The sequence below is a fragment of the Carassius gibelio genome, chromosome A15 (genome assembly GCF_023724105.1).
Source record: "Carassius gibelio isolate Cgi1373 ecotype wild population from Czech Republic chromosome A15, carGib1.2-hapl.c, whole genome shotgun sequence".
Taxonomy (NCBI): domain Eukaryota; kingdom Metazoa; phylum Chordata; class Actinopteri; order Cypriniformes; family Cyprinidae; genus Carassius; species Carassius gibelio.
Window position 1 is genome coordinate 14,067,377 of NC_068385.1, and position 21,715 is coordinate 14,089,091.

General features: G+C 38.6%; 1 protein-coding gene across 2 annotated transcripts in view; it reads right to left on the reverse strand.

The window, feature by feature from the left end:
- LOC128029276 (pleckstrin homology domain-containing family G member 2) overlaps positions 1-21,715 on the reverse strand; it is a 43,489-nt gene that overhangs the window by 251 nt on the left and 21,523 nt on the right. For both annotated transcript variants that reach the window (XM_052616957.1, XM_052616958.1), the window contains 12 exons: positions 16,304-16,404; positions 11,390-11,456; positions 10,249-10,295; positions 9,082-9,232; positions 1,737-1,868; positions 1,451-1,633; positions 1,231-1,323; positions 975-1,061; positions 770-803; positions 583-675; positions 393-491; positions 69-280 (listed from right to left, as the gene is read on the reverse strand). In XM_052616957.1, the coding sequence (XP_052472917.1) occupies positions 192-280; positions 393-491; positions 583-675; positions 770-803; positions 975-1,061; positions 1,231-1,323; positions 1,451-1,633; positions 1,737-1,868; positions 9,082-9,232; positions 10,249-10,295; positions 11,390-11,456; positions 16,304-16,404 (1,176 nt within the window). In that variant the 3' untranslated portion in view covers positions 69-191. The remainder of the gene's footprint in view (positions 1-68; positions 281-392; positions 492-582; positions 676-769; positions 804-974; positions 1,062-1,230; positions 1,324-1,450; positions 1,634-1,736; positions 1,869-9,081; positions 9,233-10,248; positions 10,296-11,389; positions 11,457-16,303; positions 16,405-21,715) is intronic.

Genomic DNA, 21,715 nt, shown 5'->3' on the forward strand with positions numbered 1-21,715 from the left:
GGTTGCATTATGTTGCAAAAATGTATAATATATTATGTTTCATTGAAGAAAATAAAATTGTCTCACACCTTTAAAGAACCTGAATTGCAGGAGCAGTGAAGCCATGGCAGATTGGAAAAAGAAAAAAAGAAAAAAATTTTAAGTGTTTTAAAATGTTTACTTTTTCCACATTCCCTTCTTAAACAATATCATTACTGATGAAAGAACACCAAGATAACATACAATTCAAGTCTACACTCACCACTTTGCTGGAATGCAGCTTCTATATCTTTGGCAGGAGCTTGATGCACATAAAGATTAGATTTTAGACTTTGAACTTTAGAAACTTAAGAGGAAATTTAGGACCTTCATTTTATGCCCATTTTAAAAATCTGAGATTAGATTATATTCACCAGACTGTCTCCTCCCACGCTTGTATGGCAGGTTACCCTCTAGGAGGAGGGGGAGGCTTTTCTTGGCTTTCTCTGGGGTGTAGATGAACTCTGGCGGCTCTGTCAGGAGTTATGAAGTTCACTTTTATGAGTATTTGAATTATTGCAGGCTGGTATTTTAAGGTATTCTAATGAACACTACATGCCAGACCTGATTGCCTTCTTCCTCTGTGGTAGTTATGAACATCATCCAGTCGTGGAGAAGGCATTGGTTTTCTTATCGGTTCCAGATCAAACTGTGGGGCTAAGTATGGTACATAACATGAATACTCCACAGCGAGTCACACTCATTGCCACAGGCAATCGTTCAAAACGACAAGAATGCAAAGAATACTTACACTGACAGAAGTTGTCACCAAGAACCTGCCTTGCCTGGAAAACATGTTATAAATAAATATTTAGTGCTCTGGTGTCGTTCTGTGAACTATGTATAACTATGTGAACTATGTATAACTTCAAGTGAATGTGAGTTCACATCTAAAAAAAAACGTTGGTCCGTTTTTTTTGACTGCACGTTATATTTGACCTATAAAAAACTCTTACTTTTTGGGGTAAGGATGCAGGATGGTTTTCCACTATCATCCTTTTGAGGTAATGCAGCCACAGCCGCTTCTCCTCCTGGTTTTTAGCCTACAGCGAAGTATAGTAAGGTTTTTAGCAACAGACATTACAAAAAAAAGTGTCTTTTCATTACTTTTAATCAGTGGTTAGAAACAAATGCCAAGTAATGCATCTACAAAAGGGTTCAGTAATGAAGTTATGTCTGTCTGTTGTGCATTTTAAATATAGATTTTTTTACCTGAACAATGTGCTGTTGTTTTGGGATTGTTTGGTCAGACACCTTAAAACAGAGGGGATCCTTCATGTTTTCCACTAAGAGCAGATTACAGCACTTGAAAATGAGATGGAGGAAGAGAAAAACATGAGGCTTGCATATCCCAAATGCTTCATGCCTACTGTAGATATACAGTAGATTTAGAAAGAAAACTAAGATCTGATTACAAATGATGATGACTTACAAAGATGTGAGTGCTGTATATGAAATGATCCAACCTCTTCTTGGCAATGAGAAGCATTCTGTCAAAAAGAAAGAAAGCTCTTTCCTTTTTCACACGCTGAACCCGGAAGCAACCTTCAAGTACCAGCTCTCCAAAACCACTGAGATCAGGCCCTGTCCAGTTCAGCAACAAGCTCTCAATCTCCTTAAAAAAAAACAAAAAAAAAACAAGAAGTAACATTTGCAACAGAATTAAATACATCAAAATCGATTAGTTACATATGATTAGTTTTGATTCCTGGAATTACCTGCAGTCTGACTGCATGTTCCTGTTTCCTCTTCATGTCATTGATGTACCAGGCAACTGCTGTCATGGTTATAATGGCATCTTCGACTACCTCATACCCTGGATCACTTTTATCAAAGTGTTTGGATAGTTCCTACCACAAGGGGGCGACAACAGATAAACTGTATCGTTAAAGGACCACAGTTAGAGGATTAGTTCAATTTCAAGTTCCATTTTCCAGTGTTGTAGTCGAGACCGGCTCATTCGAGTCCGAGTCCAGATCGAGTCCAGAAAGGGTCGAGTCCGAGTCAAGACCGATTTCAGAAAGGGTCGAGTCCGAGTCAAGACCGAGACCAGAGAGATTGGGTCTGAGACAAGACCTAAAGAAATCTTCAAGAGTATGTAAAATGTATGATGGAAACAATAAAGGGTAAAAGGGCCACATAGTATGTGGTGTAAAGGTAATTTTATTAGAATTATGAATTGTTACTTGTCAATATTAAGTGCTCATTTTCACATAACATCGTTGTACCACTATACACATCCATATAACCTTTCTAGTACACATAACATTACTGTACGACTCTATATTGTAATTCCACATAACACTTCTAGTACAAGTAACATTACTGTACCACTATACTTGTAAATGTTCAACTGTAACAGCTTTTACATAACTTTTAACCCTGAAGCTTAACTAATGACTGCTAATAGCCTGAAAATGTCTTGGATTATGTGCACTTTAGATGTTGTGAAGATTAAAGATGGGCATAATTACTTTTCAAAAAATTAAGTGAGGAGACCATCCTGCTACCCAACCAAGCACGATGTTGTCTCATGATCAATCCACCCCAACTAAAAACTCTCTCTATTGGTGCAGAGGAATCAGGGACTGACAAAAGTTACCATTTTATCACTTTCTGTAACAGCAACGGATAATCTAATGCTAATTTCACTGGATGGTGGGTTTTAATGCAGGGTAAAATACACACTAGTCGAAGTTTTTTTTAGTTACGGAGGGCATACACACAAGAGCCGACTGACTGTCCAGGAAAATTTCATGCAAAAGTGTGTATGTGCCAGGGGAAGAAAGCTGGATGAAATGCCATATAAGTTCAATGCATTCTGTCAGACATGTTTTTGGGGGGAGATGATTAGTGTTGAGACAGTCAGTCTGTGTCTGTATTCATTATATAATTTAATTAAACAATATTTGTTTTTTTCTGTGACCATTTTGTCCTACTTTGTAAAAATAACACAGTTGAGAGAAATAATGTAGCAATGTGGCTTTCTGGAAAGCGGGATCACTACAGGCGGATGGCAGGAGGGTAACTTAAAGGAACACTCCACCGTTTTTTGAAATAGGGCTTATTCACATTATTTCCTACATTTAGATAGGTGGGCAAATGCATTTTTGTGTCAGTGCATGCATTGTTTTAGTTTGACTGGGTCTGCGTTAGCTTAGCTTAGCACAATGAATGGAATCCTTTGTTGCCAGCTAGCATGGCCTGAGTAAAAGTCATCAAAAAAATAAAAAAAAAACACCTAATTACTTCTTGTGGCCCGCGTATTCACAACGAGTACAAATAGCGATCCAGATTAACACTAGGCGATTTCATAGGCAGATATTGGCTTGGGACTATATTATGGGGAAGCACAGGTGAAGCACTGCTGCTTAGGCGAAGCACTGCTACTTCGGCGCAGAGATATCACGCAATACATGAAATCCCACGACTTCCGTCAACATACCGGCGTGAATAGTAGCTGCCTGGCTATTTTCCTTACAGTACACGAATGGCGATGAATAGAGTTGGGGTACTCGAACTTGGACTCGGACTCGAGTCCGGACTCGAGTCCAATTTTGAATGAACTCGGACTTGTCACGCACTCGGGTGAATTTGTACTCGGACTTGACACGGACTTGAACATTTTGGACTCGGAAAATATTCCGAGTACAGTCGAGTCCGCGTCACGTGTAACAATAAAACCAGCATAAAATTGAAATGATAAATTAATGAATGTCTCCCCTTCTGTCATTTTACTGCACCACACCGGCAGGCAGAAGTCTCCTGCTTGCAGACGAAACACACGCACCACTCACTGAATATCAATTTAGTGATGGGAAGTTCGATTCTTTTCCGCGAACCGGTTCTTTCGGACGGTTTGATTCAATAAACCGGTTGAAAAAAAAAAAAAAACAGTTCACCGGATACATAATCCATTGCGATGTATTTGTTATTAAATTAACTTACGTTTCGTCAGATTGCCCTTCCTTCAAGCCCTCGGTTTACCCGCACTCATTACATTAGCACAAAATCAGTTCAGAATCAATCACCAAAAGAATCAGTTCGGTTCAGACGCGCTGTGAGTCATTCGGCTTCATGCTGAATCACGACTGCGCAGTATCATCAGCTCCTCGGTTCTCGAATCGGACGCGTCCGAAAGAAACGGTTTTCGGTTCAGTTTACTGATGATCTGAAAACTGATACAACCGGTTCTTGACTCGAGAACGAGAATCGCTCAAAACCCGGGTAGGAAAATCTGACAGGGTAGGATAAAATGTCAGGACACCGGCACGTGCTGCAGTTCAGTATCATCAGCTGCTCTACTCGTGTCCATGTTCTGTTTACTACAAACTCAGTTTGTGAATCTGTCATCATTAACTATAAATACAGTACAGATATTTCATAAATCATCCCTTATTCATATTAAACATGGAGTCTTTAGAGTCTTAATCATTGTCCAACTTCCCTGAAAACCCCTTTGGCCCATACATAATCTACAATATACAGATTAGAAACATGTAGCCCCTATCTTAAAAAAAAAAACATATATATATATATATATATATATATATATATATATATATATTTATATATATATAGTTTTATCACACTTTCCGATGTTTAACAAAATACTTGAAAAATGACACACATGCGCAGTATCATCAGTTCATCGGTTCTCAAATCGGACGCCTCCGAAAGAAACGGTTTTCGGTTCAGTGTACTGGTGATCCGAAAACCGATGCAACCGAGTACCAGAGACAGCAGCAGCAACCAACAGATGCTGCTCAGCTCAGCATTGCAGGATTTGCAAGACCAGAACTGACCAAACAAGCAATGCAACTTTATGATGCAAGTTCTCCAAGGCAACAAGAAATTCATAATGTCATCATTAACGATCTCCTCATTGGCTGCACTTTACCTCTGTCAAATGTGGGGGAGAGGCATTAAATAACTGAAATGTCATCTTTAACTGGAGGACAATATAGTGTGATACAATAATAAAATAGGTTCATTTGTATTTTCATGCACTTGTAATACAATAAAACCTTTGAAACCTTTTTTGATAGGAAACTAGTTCTGTTGATATAAAATAAAAATGTTCAATGGCAATGACTAGATGTAACAGTGGTATTTTTCTATTACATTTTTATATTGCCATTGGTTTAATGGGTTGAAAGGTTAAAATATTAATAGAATGTAAAAATGTACAATACCAATTTATAATCTTTTTTAATTTAATTACTTTCTGGACTCGGGCGGACTCGACTCGGACTCGGCCTTTAAGAACTCGGACTTGAGTCCAACTCGGCCCCTTTTGGACTCGGACTCGGACTTGGACTCGATGTTTGTGGACTTGGTCTTGACTCGTACTCGACAAAGGTGGACTCGGACCCAACTCTAGCGATGAACATGGCTGATTTTGAGAGAGACGAAGAGGGTGACTTCTCAGACAGTCAAGAACCAGAACCATACCTATTTGAACCAGAGTTTACAGAAGACGAGCTGCGTGCTTTGGAAATAGAACGACAGTAGGAGACTGCGGTCAAGCCAGCCGCACTTCAGAAAAACACCGTCAAGCCAGCCGCGAGTGAAATTTATATGCGCGTGTATTAGTTGCGATCGCTCAACAGCCTGAGGACGTGAAGATGAGAGCCAACATGAACTGGTGGTGTGAATGTGGGGGAATATGCCAATCTATGCCGACGGAAATAGAGTGTCTGTGCTGTAGAGAGTGGGACATGTTTTTCCCATTGATGACCAGGCTCAACACGTCAGATCAAGATGAGCGTGCCCGAAGTTGTATCACATCTACAGAGGATTTCACGGCGCTGATCCATTCTGCAGTACTCTATTTTTTTTTTCCGGTGTGACAAAGTGAACTGGAAAAAACGCCCCACGCCGAATGGACCAAATGGACAGCTGTCCACAGAGTAAGTGATTATTTTAATCATGACGCATGTATAGATCGACCCATATTATACCTGTATTCACATAGAGTTGATGTTTTCATGTGTTGCGTGATTCTCTGCGCCGAAGTAGCAGTGCTTTCTTCTGTGCTTCCCCATAATATAGTCCCAAGTCAATATCTGCCTAGGAAATCGCCTAGTGTTAATCTGGATCGCTATTTGTACTCGTTGTGAATACGCACGCCACAAGAAGGAATTAGGTGGGTTTTTTTTATTTTTTTGATCACTTTTACTCAGGCCATGCTAGCTGGCAACAAAGGATTCCATTCATTGTGCTAAGCTAAGCTAACGCCGACCCAGTCAAACTAAAACAATGCATGCACTGACACAAAAATGCATTTGCCCACCTATCTAAATGTAGGAAATAATGTGAATAAGCCCTATTTCAAAAAACGGTGGAGTGTTCCTTTAAGGCCGGTGACACACTGGCTGCGTGGCGTCTCTGCTGCGTGCTAGAAGCGTGGTGGCTGCTTCGCGTTTCTGTGTCTTTACACACCAGAAGCGTGTCTGATGCGGCGCTGGCGCGCTGCTTCTGCTATAGGTGACATAGAGAGAGGCCGCCGAAAAACCAGGCTCTTGCAAAATAGAGTATGTTTGACAGGTGCAATATTTGAAAATCGATAATTATTTATTTATTTATTTTTTAATTACATTTATATCTGAATTTATGCCAACCTATAGACTTTCAAATATCAAAATGTTATGAATTCATATGTATGTGTGTACATAATGACACAAATGGCATATAAACATATTTTCCTAGTTTATTTTGCCTGGAAACGCTTCCAACACGTGCGTGTTCGCGTGAAAATAGGCGTCGGTTCTATTTCTAGCATGCACGCATTTTCCGCGCGGCTCGAGCTGCGCCTGGGATGCGCGTCTCACGCAGGCAGTCTGCAAGCTCTAACCTGTTAACATGGGAGCCGAATTAAAAACAGACACGCCACGCAGCTGAGACGCTTGCGCCACGCATCCAGTGTGTCGCTGGCCTAACGTCTCACGTCACAAGAAAACCACCAGTCATTGGATGTATCAATCATCAATTTAAAGAAACATTAACATACAGTAATAATCATGACATATTTTGATTGGGACTCGAGTGGACTCGGGCATAAGTCCGATTCCTAATATGTTCGAGTCCGAGTCAATACCGAGTCAAAATGCACACGAGTCCATGACAAGACCGAGACCATTAAAATACGGTCTCGAGACCGAGTCCAAGACCGAGTCCGAGTCTCGAGTACTCAACACTGCCATTTTCCTGATAATATACTCATTACTGATGGGACAATTGATACAGAGGCTCAGATGCTCCGAGGCAGTTTTCAAAGCACTAATGTATCACACACTGTGCCGATGCTTGTATAGAAATAACAATACCACGTGATGGATGAAACGCCATGCAGTATCGAAAGGTCGGGACAGCTGGTTTTAAAAAAATCGGCTTTTTGCATGACTCTTGTGTTCGAATTTACATTGACTTGGTTGTTATTTGGGATTCAGTGGAATAGTTTAGAATAACCTCAACACCAGACAGAAACTGAATGCATCTCACACCTCTATTGCATTTTATCATATTCTACAGGTGCATCTCAATAGACTATAATGTTGTGGAAAAGTTCATTTCAGTGATTCAACTCAAATTGTGAAACTTGTGTATTAAATAAATAAAATACAGAGAGACTGAAGTAGTTTAAGTTTTTGTTTCTTTTAATTGTGATGATTTTGTCTCACATTTTACAAAGACCCACCTATTCACTATCTCAACAAATTAGAATACTTCATAAGACCAATAAAAAAGATTTTTAGTGAATTGTTGGCCTTCTGGAAAGTATGTTAATTTACTGTACATGTACTCAATACTCGGTAGAGGCTCCTTTTGCTTTAATTATTTCCTCAATTCAGTGTGGCATGGAGGTGATCTGTTTGTGGCACTGCTGAGGTGGTCTGGAAGCCCAAGTTTCTTTGAAAGTGGCCTTCAGCTCTTCTGCATTGTTTGGTCTCTTGTTCCTCATTTTCCTCTTGACAATAGCCCATAGATTCTCTCTGGGGTTCAGGTCTGGTGAGTTTGGCCAGTCAAGCACACCAACTAATAGAGTATTTTTGCTAATACTCAATTATTAATTATAATCACACACTTGTGTATTTTATATTATTGATTAATATGTGAATCCGTTGAACGGACTATGCATGACATGATTTGGCAGAGATTCAAAACTTTGCTCCACGATGTTTTGTTAGATCTGGCGGAGAAACCAAGTCTGACCACTAGATGTCGCTAATGTGCACGATGTCAAAAGCTTCGAGTAATGAACAATTTTTTTGCACAATTTCATGAAAGCCTCAAATGGTTCAGAAAGCCTTGGTTTCCTATCACTAGTTCTCACCCTCATGCTATCCAAGATGATCTTTCTTTCTTCAGTTGAAAAGAAATGTAGGTTTTTGAGGAAAATATCCCAGGATTTTTGTCCGTAGAGTCGACTTCACAGTTACCAAACTGATAAAGCTTCCAAGGGCTCTACACGATCCCGGTCGAGGAATAAGGGTCTTATCTAGTCAAACCATTGGTCATTTTCTTAAAAACAATAACCATTTTTATACTTTTTAACCACAAATGTTCATCTTGCTCTAGCTCTGCTTGCACATGCAGGTCTTCACGTATTATGTAATGTAATCGCGTTGGAAAGGTCAAGTGCGATTAGCTCTTCCTCTGTGTACTCCGGTTCAGAAAAGTAGGGTAGGGCAAAAAACCGACATTGTCATTTTACCATTTCATATTCCTTCAACTGTGATCGTGTAGCCACACTGAAACTGCAATTTGGACCTTCAGCCCGTTGTTTCCCACTGAAGTCCATTATGCAGAGAAAAATCCTGGAACATTTTCCTCAAAAAAACTGTAATTTCTTTGCGACTGAAGATAGAAAGGCATGAAGATCTCAGATGACATGGTGATGAGTAATTGATAAGTAAATATTTATTCTGGAAGTGAACTAATCCTTTAACATCCGTTTCAGTGTTTACTAGCATGGCTCCATTTGCCCATGCTAGTAGATGCCATAGCAAGACCATAAGATCTAAAATTGGTATTACTGTCAAAGCATTGTACTCCACTGACCTGCAGCAGGAGGTGATATTTAAGAATTCTTTGGACTGGTTTCAGCAGGTAAGTCTCTAGAGGCAATGAGTGACACAGAGTGGCCTGCCTTTCGTGGAAGAAGCGCACCAGGCTCTCGTTCTTCATGCAGTCCCGCAGGACTGTTACTGAGCTGGATGGATACAGGGAGGAAGACATTTAAGCAGGGTGGTACTGGGAGACTTATCCGTTTGTCAGCTTTGCCTGACAGCACTTCATCTTATCCTGTGGTAATGCATTCAGCTGAGGGCCATGTAAATCTACAAATGCACTAACCACACATCTACAGTAAATGCTAAATACAATTCAAAAGTATTTATGTTTTTGTGTAACCTCCAGTTTCTTCCAATTTCAAACAAAAGTGTATTTTGTTCTTGCTGTAACTCTGTGTTTCACTACCATTTGATGCATGTAAAAGAACAGCCATGTAAAATATGTATAATACAAATTATTTTAATAACTGCATAGTTATTGTATTAATAAGCAACAACTAAATCTGTAAAGGTGGCTCAGAATCACCTCTAGCAGCACATCTGCTGCTACTGTACCAGAGGCCCATTGAAAACTAAGAGAGGAGCTGAAAAGTATTTCCAAGAAGTCATTACCCAAGCATTTCTGCCTCTGATATACATCTAATTTTTCTACTAGACATATCTAACACAGACTAATTGAAACCACATGACATTCATCAAAAATATCTTACATGACTATACATAACTGTGATTGATTTACACCACATGATTCTAATGATATTGTCCACAAAAATGCAACATTGTATCACTATGCACTATGCAAGTTTTCAGGGATATATGCGGGGCAATTAATATTTTTAACTTTCAGCAGATCAAAATGTTATATATAAATATAGAAAAATGTATAATTAATCTAGGATATTCTGAAATATTATTGCATATTATTTGAATGTATTTCAAAATGTCATTTATTGATTATTCATTTATAATTCATTAATTTTCAGCATCATAAAAAAAATCAGAAATACATTGTAAATGTCTTTACTGTCATTTTTGTTAAATCTTAATAAATAATAATAAAAATAATAATAATTATTATAAAATTATTCATTTATTTTACACACACACACATTTTTTTAAATACATCATATCAAAATTAGAAATATTATTCACTTACTTGGGGTAATTCATGCAGTATATGGTATAAATGTCAAAAGCTTCACTCTAAAACCAAAAAAACAACATCATAAATTGTTACAGTGATTCCAAAGATTCTCAATACATTTCATTCTATTAACAAAAGTACACCACTAACTATGGACATCAAAAAATATACAACGAGTTCAGGGTTATGAATCCAGACAAAAATATATCAGTCAGTTTAAAAATGGCACAATCTAGAGTGGCATTCAGTTGGCAGTATGTGTGAGATTTTTCCACTTAATGTTTGTGTACCAAAAATAGAAGCAGTACCAGAACAAGCCAATCAAGTGAACCCCATCATCTGCTCTGGCAATGGCCAATACACCCAGATCTGACCAGATGCAGAGTAACAATCACTGGACTACATCTGTACGAGCATGTAAACACATCTAATACTGTATGTGCTGTATTTAGAGCCTGATTATCAAGTCTAGAGGCACTGCTTGATTTAGAAAAAGTTTTTTGGTGTTGCAGAGATTATGGGGAAAAAAACTTGACTGTGAGACTCTGCAACATTAGAAATGGTTAAATTGAGCTAAACCCTCAAAATAACCCCCCGGTAATGGCTTAATCGAATGTACTCTCTGCTTCCTAGACCAGTGCTAATTGATCCTAACAGTGGCTGTTTCAGCAGGAGGTAAATACTGGGTTTTGAGACACAGCCTCAAGCGATTTAAAGGTATAGTCTGATTTTCTTTGCAGAAAGAGCCATGAGCACATTTAACCTCTCTAGCACTCCAAACAATGATGCCCTTGTCTGGTTCCCATTCCAGCCTAGTCTGCTCATTGTTGTGTCATTGTGGTGTGGAGACAAGAACGCTAAAAGTGTCTGCAAATGCACTTAGCTGACGTGTGCATGTGTTTAAAATTTAACCCGGTTTACTGATGTGTTTAGATTTAGAGAGTCCATCTGTTTGTTTTTTTTTGGCCAAAACATACCTGTGTGCTTCTGCCATACCGCTAAGCGAGGGCCCAACATTTCAAATGAACAAAACTGGATTTTCCTTAGACAAAACTCCTAGAATGGCGTGCATTAAAACACAATCTCCTTGTCTTGAGATGTGTGTATTGTGTGGAAGGAACAGGATGTATATTTTACATAGTCATGTGCTTACCCTCTCCACAAAGCACTCTGCTATGGCCGCTGCATGTGGACTACGTTCAAGATCTTCCAAAAGCTCACTGTAAAAAATATAAAATACAAATTATATATATATATATATATATATATATATATTCTAGTGAGTTTTGGTGCATAACACATATATTACTCACATATTCTCACAAAAGCATTTGCAAGCTGAAAAATTATGAGTGGCATATGAAGACCAGTTTTCTGACATGAGACTTATTCCCTTTTTGAGCAAACATCTGGACTGGAGTTTCAAGAGGACACTCTTGACAGGAATGGGCTCCAATTCCAGCCTGCGTTTTCCAAATAGCATTGATTTCTTTTTCATCATTTAGAACAAACTGTTGCTTAAATGCACACAGATGGGAAAGATCTCATTTTGGCTCCATTTCCTCCAAACATACCCCAATATCCACACAGTCAAAAATGAAAACCTTTCTACACAGTATTTCTGCATTTGGGGAATGCAGAATGCAGTGGGGAAAAGGCACTTCAGGTAGTAAATAAATGAAAAACATAAATGTTTAATTATATAGGTTTAATTTATATGTTTAATTATATCGATCAGTTACCGTGTCTTTAAGGCAATAAAGGAAGCTTGGCTTGGTTTAGTGAAAAAATCTCTATTGTAACTCAAACATGAGATGGAATCAAACGGATTTCCCCTCAGTGTTATGGAGCTGATATGATCTCTTGTGTCCGGTGGGACTTTTTCAACCGAGTGTGAGTTTTGAATGAAAGCTATATGACAGCTCGACCAGGTATGCCGTATTTCAGTCCATTAGCAAAACTACAGTCATTCCCAAGAGCCCCCCAAACCGCCAGGCTGGTCAGTCTCGAGAGAACCCTTCCTTCCATATCGTTGAAAGAAAACAACGTAACGCTTTCTAAACACTATGGACTTCCCTTCATGTGGCTGAGGGGAAAAGTACGGAAGGAAACCGCAGCACTCCAGCCTTCATCATCCTCGCTACCCCTCTGAAGACAAAATTCATTTAGTGGCTGACCTTTGTGGCAGGGGGCCTCCACTGTGGTTATAAAGAAACTTGAATTGAGTTCATGCATGCATTCTTGGATTGTCCAAAGAGCTTGGTGTTCGAGGTGCCTGTAGGGATGGGATGTTCCTGAATGATGACTTGATTGTCTTGAGCATAATAACAACATAATTTCGTAATTTAGAACTGTAAAACAATAAAGATCTTACTGTTGATTGAAAGCCACAAGTATCTGATTTCTTGTCCGAACTGTAGTAAATAAGTTGGATTCAATTAGATCTTGGCAAATCTTGTGAGGTTTTGGCCCCTTCACTCAAATCCCAGCAAAGTGTTGGCGGACCAATAGTTTGAGACTTGAAATATGTGTGCTACATTCATGCTAAATACTTTCCTAGGTTCCTCTTTGCCAGATACAATACACACAAATAAATTTTTAAGAGCGTGTGATATTATTTGAGGTAAGATGAGAGATTTAATACATCAAGACATCAGATTGGTTATTTGACGTGTCAGAATTGGATACCAAACCATGTTGCAAAACCATACAACAGACTACAATAAAAAACCAGGCAATTTTTTTTTTTGAAGAAGCCTCACTTGTCCATTTTCAGGAGTTATAACCAGAAACAGGGAGTTAACCTGCGGGAGGCCATGAATGTAAAAAACGCAATTCCCTTTGTCCCATTCAGCTTCACTTCACCCTTCCCGTTTTTTGGACTCAACTCATAAGTTGTCGTCTTGTCTCGATTCATACTGTCCTCCTCATCTCATCCATTCCTTTTGTCTTACTCCTCCCACCAGTCATCCATTAACACGGTGTGTATAACAAACAGAAGTTCACTGCATTACGGTTCCTTTCATCTAGCTCGTATTTCCCACAGCAGTCGAGCCTCTATTTTTGCTGGAGACACAGCATCCTATGATGGGGAAAATTCACACAGTCATTCTTCTTTTTTACGTAATTTACAAATCCTCAAGGCAAATCTAGCCCCATCATTTCTCTCAAATAAGATCAAAGCAGACAGTGAGCAGACACGAGGATAGTGAGATGTGTGCTTTAGGGAAAACCAGATTTGTCTTTATTAAGAAACTAATACTCCTTACTCTCAGCGTTGAGGTGTATTAGATCAAAGCATGGTATGGTGACAGACCGAGACCCCATAAGAGGACATAAATCTCACTTAATGGAGGAAATCTGTTAAATGTGTCTCTCAGTGGTCCTGTCTGAAATTGTACACTTGATGTGTATTTGCTACATGATACTATGGGGTGTCCCATTTTTATTAATCTTTTATGACCCATTATGTATGGCTTTAAAAAAAAAAGGTCTATCCTAAAGAGTCACTGATGGCACTAGTGTGCAATGTGGCTGATCCTTGATTTTTAACGCCCATTAAAAGCCACCGGAATGGGTGCGATTACAAGTGCGAAAATAAACCTATAGAACAATATGAACTGATGAGAAGGTTTAAAGAAACCTTTGCAAGACACAAGAATGAGTCAGCAGTGGGATGTTTTATAGAGAAGATTCCCAAGCCAGCAAAAACAGCCAGTTCTGTTGAAGTCACTGCACAAGACAAACGCAGCTTTCCAGTGAAAAGCACAATTTACAATGCTTCACTATAACTGGACAGATGTCAGTGGGAACAAAATAAGTCCTGTCTGCTGTCCCAGGATGCATAGCTCGCTTGGCTGCACCCTCACTTTCTGACAGGTCTTGTGTTGTTCGTTCACCACAGGGGCTGGAGCTCTACCTCAGAGCCCGGCTGCTTTGGCTAAGAGGAAAATGACATCTGTATGTGTCCTAAAGCTCTGACCGTTGCCAAGAAAGTAGACTCAACAGAAACAAGTCTGCATACAGGGCTACATTCCACAGCGATGAGCAGAAGACTTTTAAGAGTAAGAACTGACTAAGAGAGAGCTTTTGTGTCTTTAAAATCTAAGAAAGGGAGGAAAAAACAAGGCCAGTCATTCATTTTATAGTCTTAACAACTAAAGAGCTGATTTAAAGTGGTTGTTCACTCACAAATGAAAATTCTGTCATCATTTACTCACCATCATTGCCGTTCCAAACCCACATGCTGTTATTCTTTCTCCAAACACAATCAGAGAAATATTGAATAATTTCCAACTCCCGGTTTTCCATAAACACAAAGCTTTGTGGGATGAACAGACCAAATTTCAGCCATCATTCATTATCATATGATTTGAGAGCTGTGTGCTGAGTTAAATAAATGATTTGATTTCAGAGTGACTTAAATTTCAGTCTATTAATCATGTAAATATAACATGTGGCTTCAGATGAATTGGGATATATATACACTACTGTTCGAATATATGGCATTTTTTTTACAAAGGAATGAATACTTTAATTTAACAAGGAAACATTATAATTTGATAAAGTCGCTGTAAAGATATTTCCAATGTTTCAAAATATTTCTATTTTCAAATAAATGTTTTTTGGGGGATTTTTTTTTTATAAAAATGAATTAATATTTAAATTCAGCAAGGACACATTAATTTGATCAAAGTGATATTAAAATATATTTGCATACTACAAAATATTTATGTTTTTAAAAGAATTTGTTTCAAACTTCTTTTGAACTTTCTACTCATTAAATAATACAAAGCAAACCACTACAACAATAAAAAAAACTATATATCACAGTTCCCAAAATTTTAATCAACAAAACTGTTAAACATTCATAATAATAATAAATGTATTTCAAGCAGCAAATCAGCATATCAGAATGGTTTCTGGAGGATCATTTGAAACTGAAGACTGGAGTAATGATTGCTGAAAATTCAGCTTTACCATTACCGAAATACATAGCATTTTAAAATATAATCGAATAGAAAACAGAATTGCAGCCTTGGTGAGTATACGGCACTTTAAACATACAACAACAACAAAAAAAAGAGCAGAAAAAAAAAACATTTAGAGATAAATAATAATAATATTAATAAATAAAAAAAACTTGCAGACCAAAACTTTTGTAAAAGTAGTGTATATGGTCATAGTCATATGGACTTCTTATATAGGTGCTTTTTTGTCATTTTGTTGAGCTTGACAGCATGTGGTCACTACAAACTGTAAATTAAGAAAAATCTTTTATTTATGAGTGAACTATCCCTTTTAGAGTGGCTTTCTTAAAAACTAATAACTCATTCTGTTCACTACATACCAATATAATCTCAAGCAGAGGCCCAAAGCAGCTGCGATGTCCTGCCATTTTATTATAGGAAGTTTTAATAAATAAGGTCATGGGGACACTTGAGAGTTTTTAAGATTTTCTGTTTTCAACACAGCCAAGATAATTTCCCACAAGAGCTGGCAGTAAGGCACCATGTTCAATTTTGACACTGCCTAATGTCATTAGGGGGACGATGTGGAGTGGAGTTAAAAAAAAAGTTAAAAAAAAGAGAGAATTATGTAAAAGCAGAGTGTCTGACTTGCAAGTAGCAGTAACCCACCAAACTGAAAACCTCTGGGCTAGCCCATGTATACGAGTCTGAAATAAACACAGAGTGTCATTTGCAATAAACAGTGTGAAACAGACACATAACAAGACTAACTAAATGGTTCGGTGGACCATGCATGAACTTGCAGTGTAATAAACCATATGCTGCATGTCTTTTAAATGGCTTAAGTTGTGATGAATGCTGAGGAAACGTCTCCTGAAGAGTATCCCAGATCAACTTCAGCAGTAAGGGGAAAGTCTGCTGGAGTACATAAGAAATGGCGTACACTCGCTCTTGGCAGACATCTGCACATTGTCCCTCATGGTGGGACAGACCAGAACCCAGGCCAGTCATTGTGTTTGAGACAAATTCAGCAGACACCACTACCACCCAGACGGACATATCGACCACCAGAGTCTTAAAAGAAAGAAGACACCCACCTGTTAAACTCATAGATGTCCTCGATGTTGCAGAAGAGGGTGCTGACCTCTTCGGGTTTGAGAGGCAAGTCGCCACAGTCAATAATGCAGCCAAGATAGTCCTGAGAGAGAGAGAAAAGTGAGAAAGATTGAGTGTGAATGATTTCACAGAAATCATACTAGGCATTTTTACACTTGAATTTGTTTTGCTTTGTCAGTTATTCATAAAATTCCCGTGAGACCTGTGAAATTGGTGATTTCCTTTACAGTTTCCCAAAGTAAACATTGTTGATATGTGACTATATATGTGACTGTGTCGGACCATGACTATAAATGGGTCCGTCACAGAAGGCAAGACTCTCAGCCCCGACAGCAAGTATCACTGTAATGTAATTACCATGGACGTCACACTTGAGCCCCTCAATGATCTTCAGTGTAAACGTACAAAGCGGTGCAGGAAAGCAAAGCATGCAACTAATACGGTGGTTTAAAGGAGCCCCTCTAACAATATTTATCTTTTCTCTCTTTGCTCTTTCACCTCTGACCTTGAAAAAAGTCATAAGCTGGTCTCATGAGAAAACAGTCCCATCATCATGCTACGTAAAATTGACTGGTTTGGGATGCCTGCTGAGGAACAAAAAAGCTGCAGATGACTAAACGTTCTCTGTTTTCATCTTCACTCCATGTAATACTTAATAAAAGAAGTGTTCTTATCGTAATGCTGCTTTGTACACTGAGGTTACGGGGAAAGGGCTCTAATTTTGCTGTCCCAACAGCACCATCTGCTGCCAGATATTGGATTTACAGAGTTTTACATTTTCATTCAGGCTGTGTGCAGCATTTTTCTGGTCATAAAAACAAACTGAATTTACATAACCTGCTGTAAATTTTGACTCGTTGATGAAATACAAGCTGATGTGGATTCAATTATCATTTTGACTTAACCCTTTTCTTTATTTAAAGTCTGAAATGTGAGGTTTACCATTTTATGAAACTTTTCAAAGCTTTAATAGAACATTTCGTACATGCTAAACTGTTGTCAGTCGTGCAGCATCCTGTCATTTATAATCCAGACATCATTATGTGTCTGTACTTTTTGAACACATCCAGCACATTTTAAAAATACAGTACCATGATAATACTGATAACCATGATAATTTAGGTCACTATAATCATGATCAGAAATGTTCATACCGTTACATCTCTAGAAATGGACCATTCCGAAATGACCAAAAGACATAAACGATAAGCGCATTCTTTAATGGTAATTATCCAACTTTGCAACTTAAAATTGACTGTAAAATGTACTATAATCATAATAATGCTCCCGTTAAGAAGACACATTCTTGCCTTAATGAGGAAAATGCATTTTTCATTAAATTAGAGTGTTAATCACATTTTACAATCTATTTTGTGTTCAACAGAGACCAAAAACTAAAATAGTGCTGAGGCAAATGGTCTCAGGAGTGGTCTGGTTGCTGGCTGTTGGGCTGGCAGTGTTAAACAGCGCTATTTATCATCTGTATCAGTCCGTTTATCAGTGCTTAATAAGCAAGTCCTGGGACCAACTAACCAACATAGACAAACATATTCCACCAGACTGCAAAGGACTACAGTACGGCAAAGTGAAAAGAAGGCAGTTAAAATCTCCTGAGAGAAAGTACGGACACTGGAGCCAACAAAAGAAGGCCACCAGGCAAAACAAACAAACAAAAAAGATTCAAACTGAACTGCTACAATAAATGGGTACAAATAAACAAACTTTATGAGTCCTGTAAGACAGTGGTCTGGCTTTGTAAAGGGCTCTTTTTGTCACCCTCCAGCCTTCCCTGTGCCTCTGCATTCCTGGACTATAAAACTTGGGGTCGTTTTTCCTTTTCGTTTTTTTTTTTTTCCAGAGCCACAAGGCATCAGGGAAGGCAAACATGCTGAGGTGGGTGCAAAATGAGCCAGAAAATAAGGGACTGGCACTATCAGCACCTTTACAAAGAAGGGTGAACACGGACATTTTAATTACTCTGATTTACAGTCAGCCATAGAACAGAGAGCTCATGACACATGGCAAAACTGGAGAGCTAGATAAAGAGATGAGTGATGACCCAGCTACTCAGAGTAGAGTGGAAATCCAGGAGGTGAGGGGAAATCTGAGGATTTCATTGTGAGTTATGAAATGAGAGTGAAACAAGTGGGACCAGCCAAAGACAAAGGAACAATAAGTTATGTGCACACTTTCTTAGCAGATGCCGAGAGAGATTGTAAGGCCTGGTTCACACGGGACGATTTTAAAATTGTCGGCCGATTTTCCAAATATGAGAGACCCCACACACAGCGATAAAAAATCACGGATCTAACAGTTTTGGTCGTTCCGTGTGTGGTGTGCAGCCACACGGCAAAATCAACACATCACACACGAACCGATTTGACTCCCGAGCATTCCCAGGTCAGACTGGAAATCTCGCAAAATCCCTCGAGATCAAACGTGACTTTAGAGTAAACAATCATGGCGGACGAAGAGGATGCAGTGGTCATAGTTTGTGCTTTGTTTTTAACGGAAAAAAACATAAGAAAAACAAGAAAAGGCGATGGTCAAAGAGGTGGAGACAACGCGAGCATGGACTATACTTGCTATATCATAATATGGAGATAAGTTGTTGTTTTATCTCATAGAAATGTTGTTACGTACTACACAGATTAATAACCGTTGAAATAAACGTTCATATATTCGTTTGTACTCTGGTGGACTGCAGTTGTGGATGTAGTTATGCCCATCGACTTTATTTGTATTTGTTATATTATATACGCCGGCTGTTTTGATTTTGTTTCCCGGTACTATCACTGCCTCGTCACCTCGCTTTCTGATTGGCTACACCCACAGTCCACAGGCTGCGTGATTGTTTGTCCTCGGGGGACACCACAAACGAGAAGAAATCGGGCCAAATAAATCCAACATGTTGGATATCCCCGATTTGAGATCGGAGCGGTCCCGACATTCTTCCGAGCAGAGGAGAGCAGTCTTAACACACCACACACGGCAGGAATATTTGATCAGATTATTTTACGATAATCGGAGCATCCTAAAATTGTCGGAAGGGGTGAATCGGGGCTAAAATCGGTCTAATTATCCTGCCCAGTGAACCAGCCTTAACAGAAGTTAAACACACTCTCAGAGACTTTGTGAAACTAGGTCAGTTCGGAGTTTGGAACAGGAGTCGGTTCCTCTCTCTTGTAAGCAGCCCCTCTCCATCTTTGCTTGTGCCCCAGGATAGGGGCTACAGCCAAGCCCCCCTTATCCCCAGATTTCCTGTCCTATTTGGCTGAAATGCAGCTAAAACAAAAAGGGATAATCTCTGTTTTGCTCCCCTAAATGCTCCTCACATCACCGCACACACACACACCGCACCTGAATGTCACCAGACAAGACTAATAATAACCCACACAAACAAACACCAGGCAAAACAGTCCCACATAGCAAAGCCATGCACTGTGAGCTCACGCTCATCTTATTTCCAGCTAGCTTGACATCATTCTTTGTTACGCTTTCTATCAAAACCAGACGGCTCTTACTAATAGAAGCTGAGCCCGGCTGGGTATGACTCCAATCAGACATCATATACACATATCCCAGAGTCAGCACTATGTCCCCAAATCCTCCACCACTCAGCCTCCATTTTGAGACCACAGATTGATAAAACAGCAGCATTCCTCAGCATGATCCACGTCCTTCAACAACCAATTTATGGCTATTTGATCTAAAGGAATCTTTTCATAAAGCAGAATAAGCTTGCATGACTTCTCTTTTTTGCATGCCTTCTCTTTTTATTGGCTTATGAAAAGCTCAACTTCAAATAAACCATCAGCAATAGGGAAAAGGTGTAACATTTCAGGCTTTCCCCAACCTCCAGCCTATGTACCCATGAGCCTCTGCCATCAATCAGTCACATATACAAAGGATAACACGCACATACTTTACAGTACATACACGCACACCTGTTGATGGCTCCTACTGGCAATATTCCCATGAGTTTCAAAGTCTCTTCACAATGACCCTGTCACTCTCTCACTGCTCCAGGCCCATAAACCATATAATTTATATAATATATGCTTTAAATTAAGTTGACATATTTAGGCATATCTTTTTTTTTCAGCACTAAATAATATAGTAAGATGTGTAAACATTTAAAAAAAAAAATTTTCGGAATTTTTTAAGTGATACAAAAAATTTTAATTAACAAGTCAAAACTAACAAAATACACTACCATTTAAGTGTATGATTAAGGGTTGGTAAGATTTTGAAAATATTTTTGAAACTTTTGTTTAGCAAGGCTGAATTGATTTGATCAAAAATAAAGGAAACAGTAATACTGTATTGCCAAATATTATTACAATATAAAATAACTTTTTTCTATTTAATAGGTTACACGGTAACACTTGAATATAAGGTTTCATTAGTTAACATTAGTTAACTACTTTAGCTGATGTGAACTAAGCATGATCGATACTTCTACAGCATTTATTAATCTTTGTTAACGTTTTGCATTATTAAAATCAAAAGTTTTGCTCATTAACATTAGTAAATGCAATGTGAGCTAATATGAACTGACAGATTAGTAAATACTGTAATCATTTTTTTGGTTATTGTTTGTTCATGTTAATTAATTCATTAACATTAATGGAACCTTATTGTAAAGTGTTATGGGTAACACTTTACAATAAGGTTTCATTAGTTAAACTAAGAATGAAAAATACTTCTACAGCATTTATGATTTTCAACATTTCCTAATGCATTAATAAAAGCAAGAGTTGCTTATTAACTTATTAGTTAATTCACTGTGAACTAACATGAACTACAATGAACAAATGTATTTTTATTAACAAATTTTAACAAAGACTAATAAATACTGTAATAAATGTATTGCAGCAACTAGTACCAATGTTGTGACAAAATCATTGCCCATGTGAACAGGGCATAACCCCTGCCGGAGGTCACAGCAGAGGTCTGATCTTCCAACACCCTGTGCATGGAAATATGATGAATGTGTTGAAAAGCATCCACAAAGAGTCTCTTATATTTACAGCACACTCTGATTTGTGTGTGCAATGTTGAGCTACAGCCTCCTTATTGTCCCGGATCAGTGCTGCGCATGTCGAAAAGCAGCACAGAGATGCGTTTGAAGTGACGGTCTGAATTTATTGCTGCTTTCATCCAGTGCCATGACCTCCTTTGCTCCACCTGAATGTGTGATGAAATGCACAACAGAATCTCACAGTGATCACATTTTAAATCGCCGCTGGCACAGGGAAAGAGCTCGGCTTTCTCTGCTGTCTGTTATATGAGTCCTGGATTATATACAGGGTGGGCGGTAGGTGAAGAGATATGACAGTTGAAATGCTGATCTAGATGAACTTCCATGACTGAGCAATCCTAGAACTCTA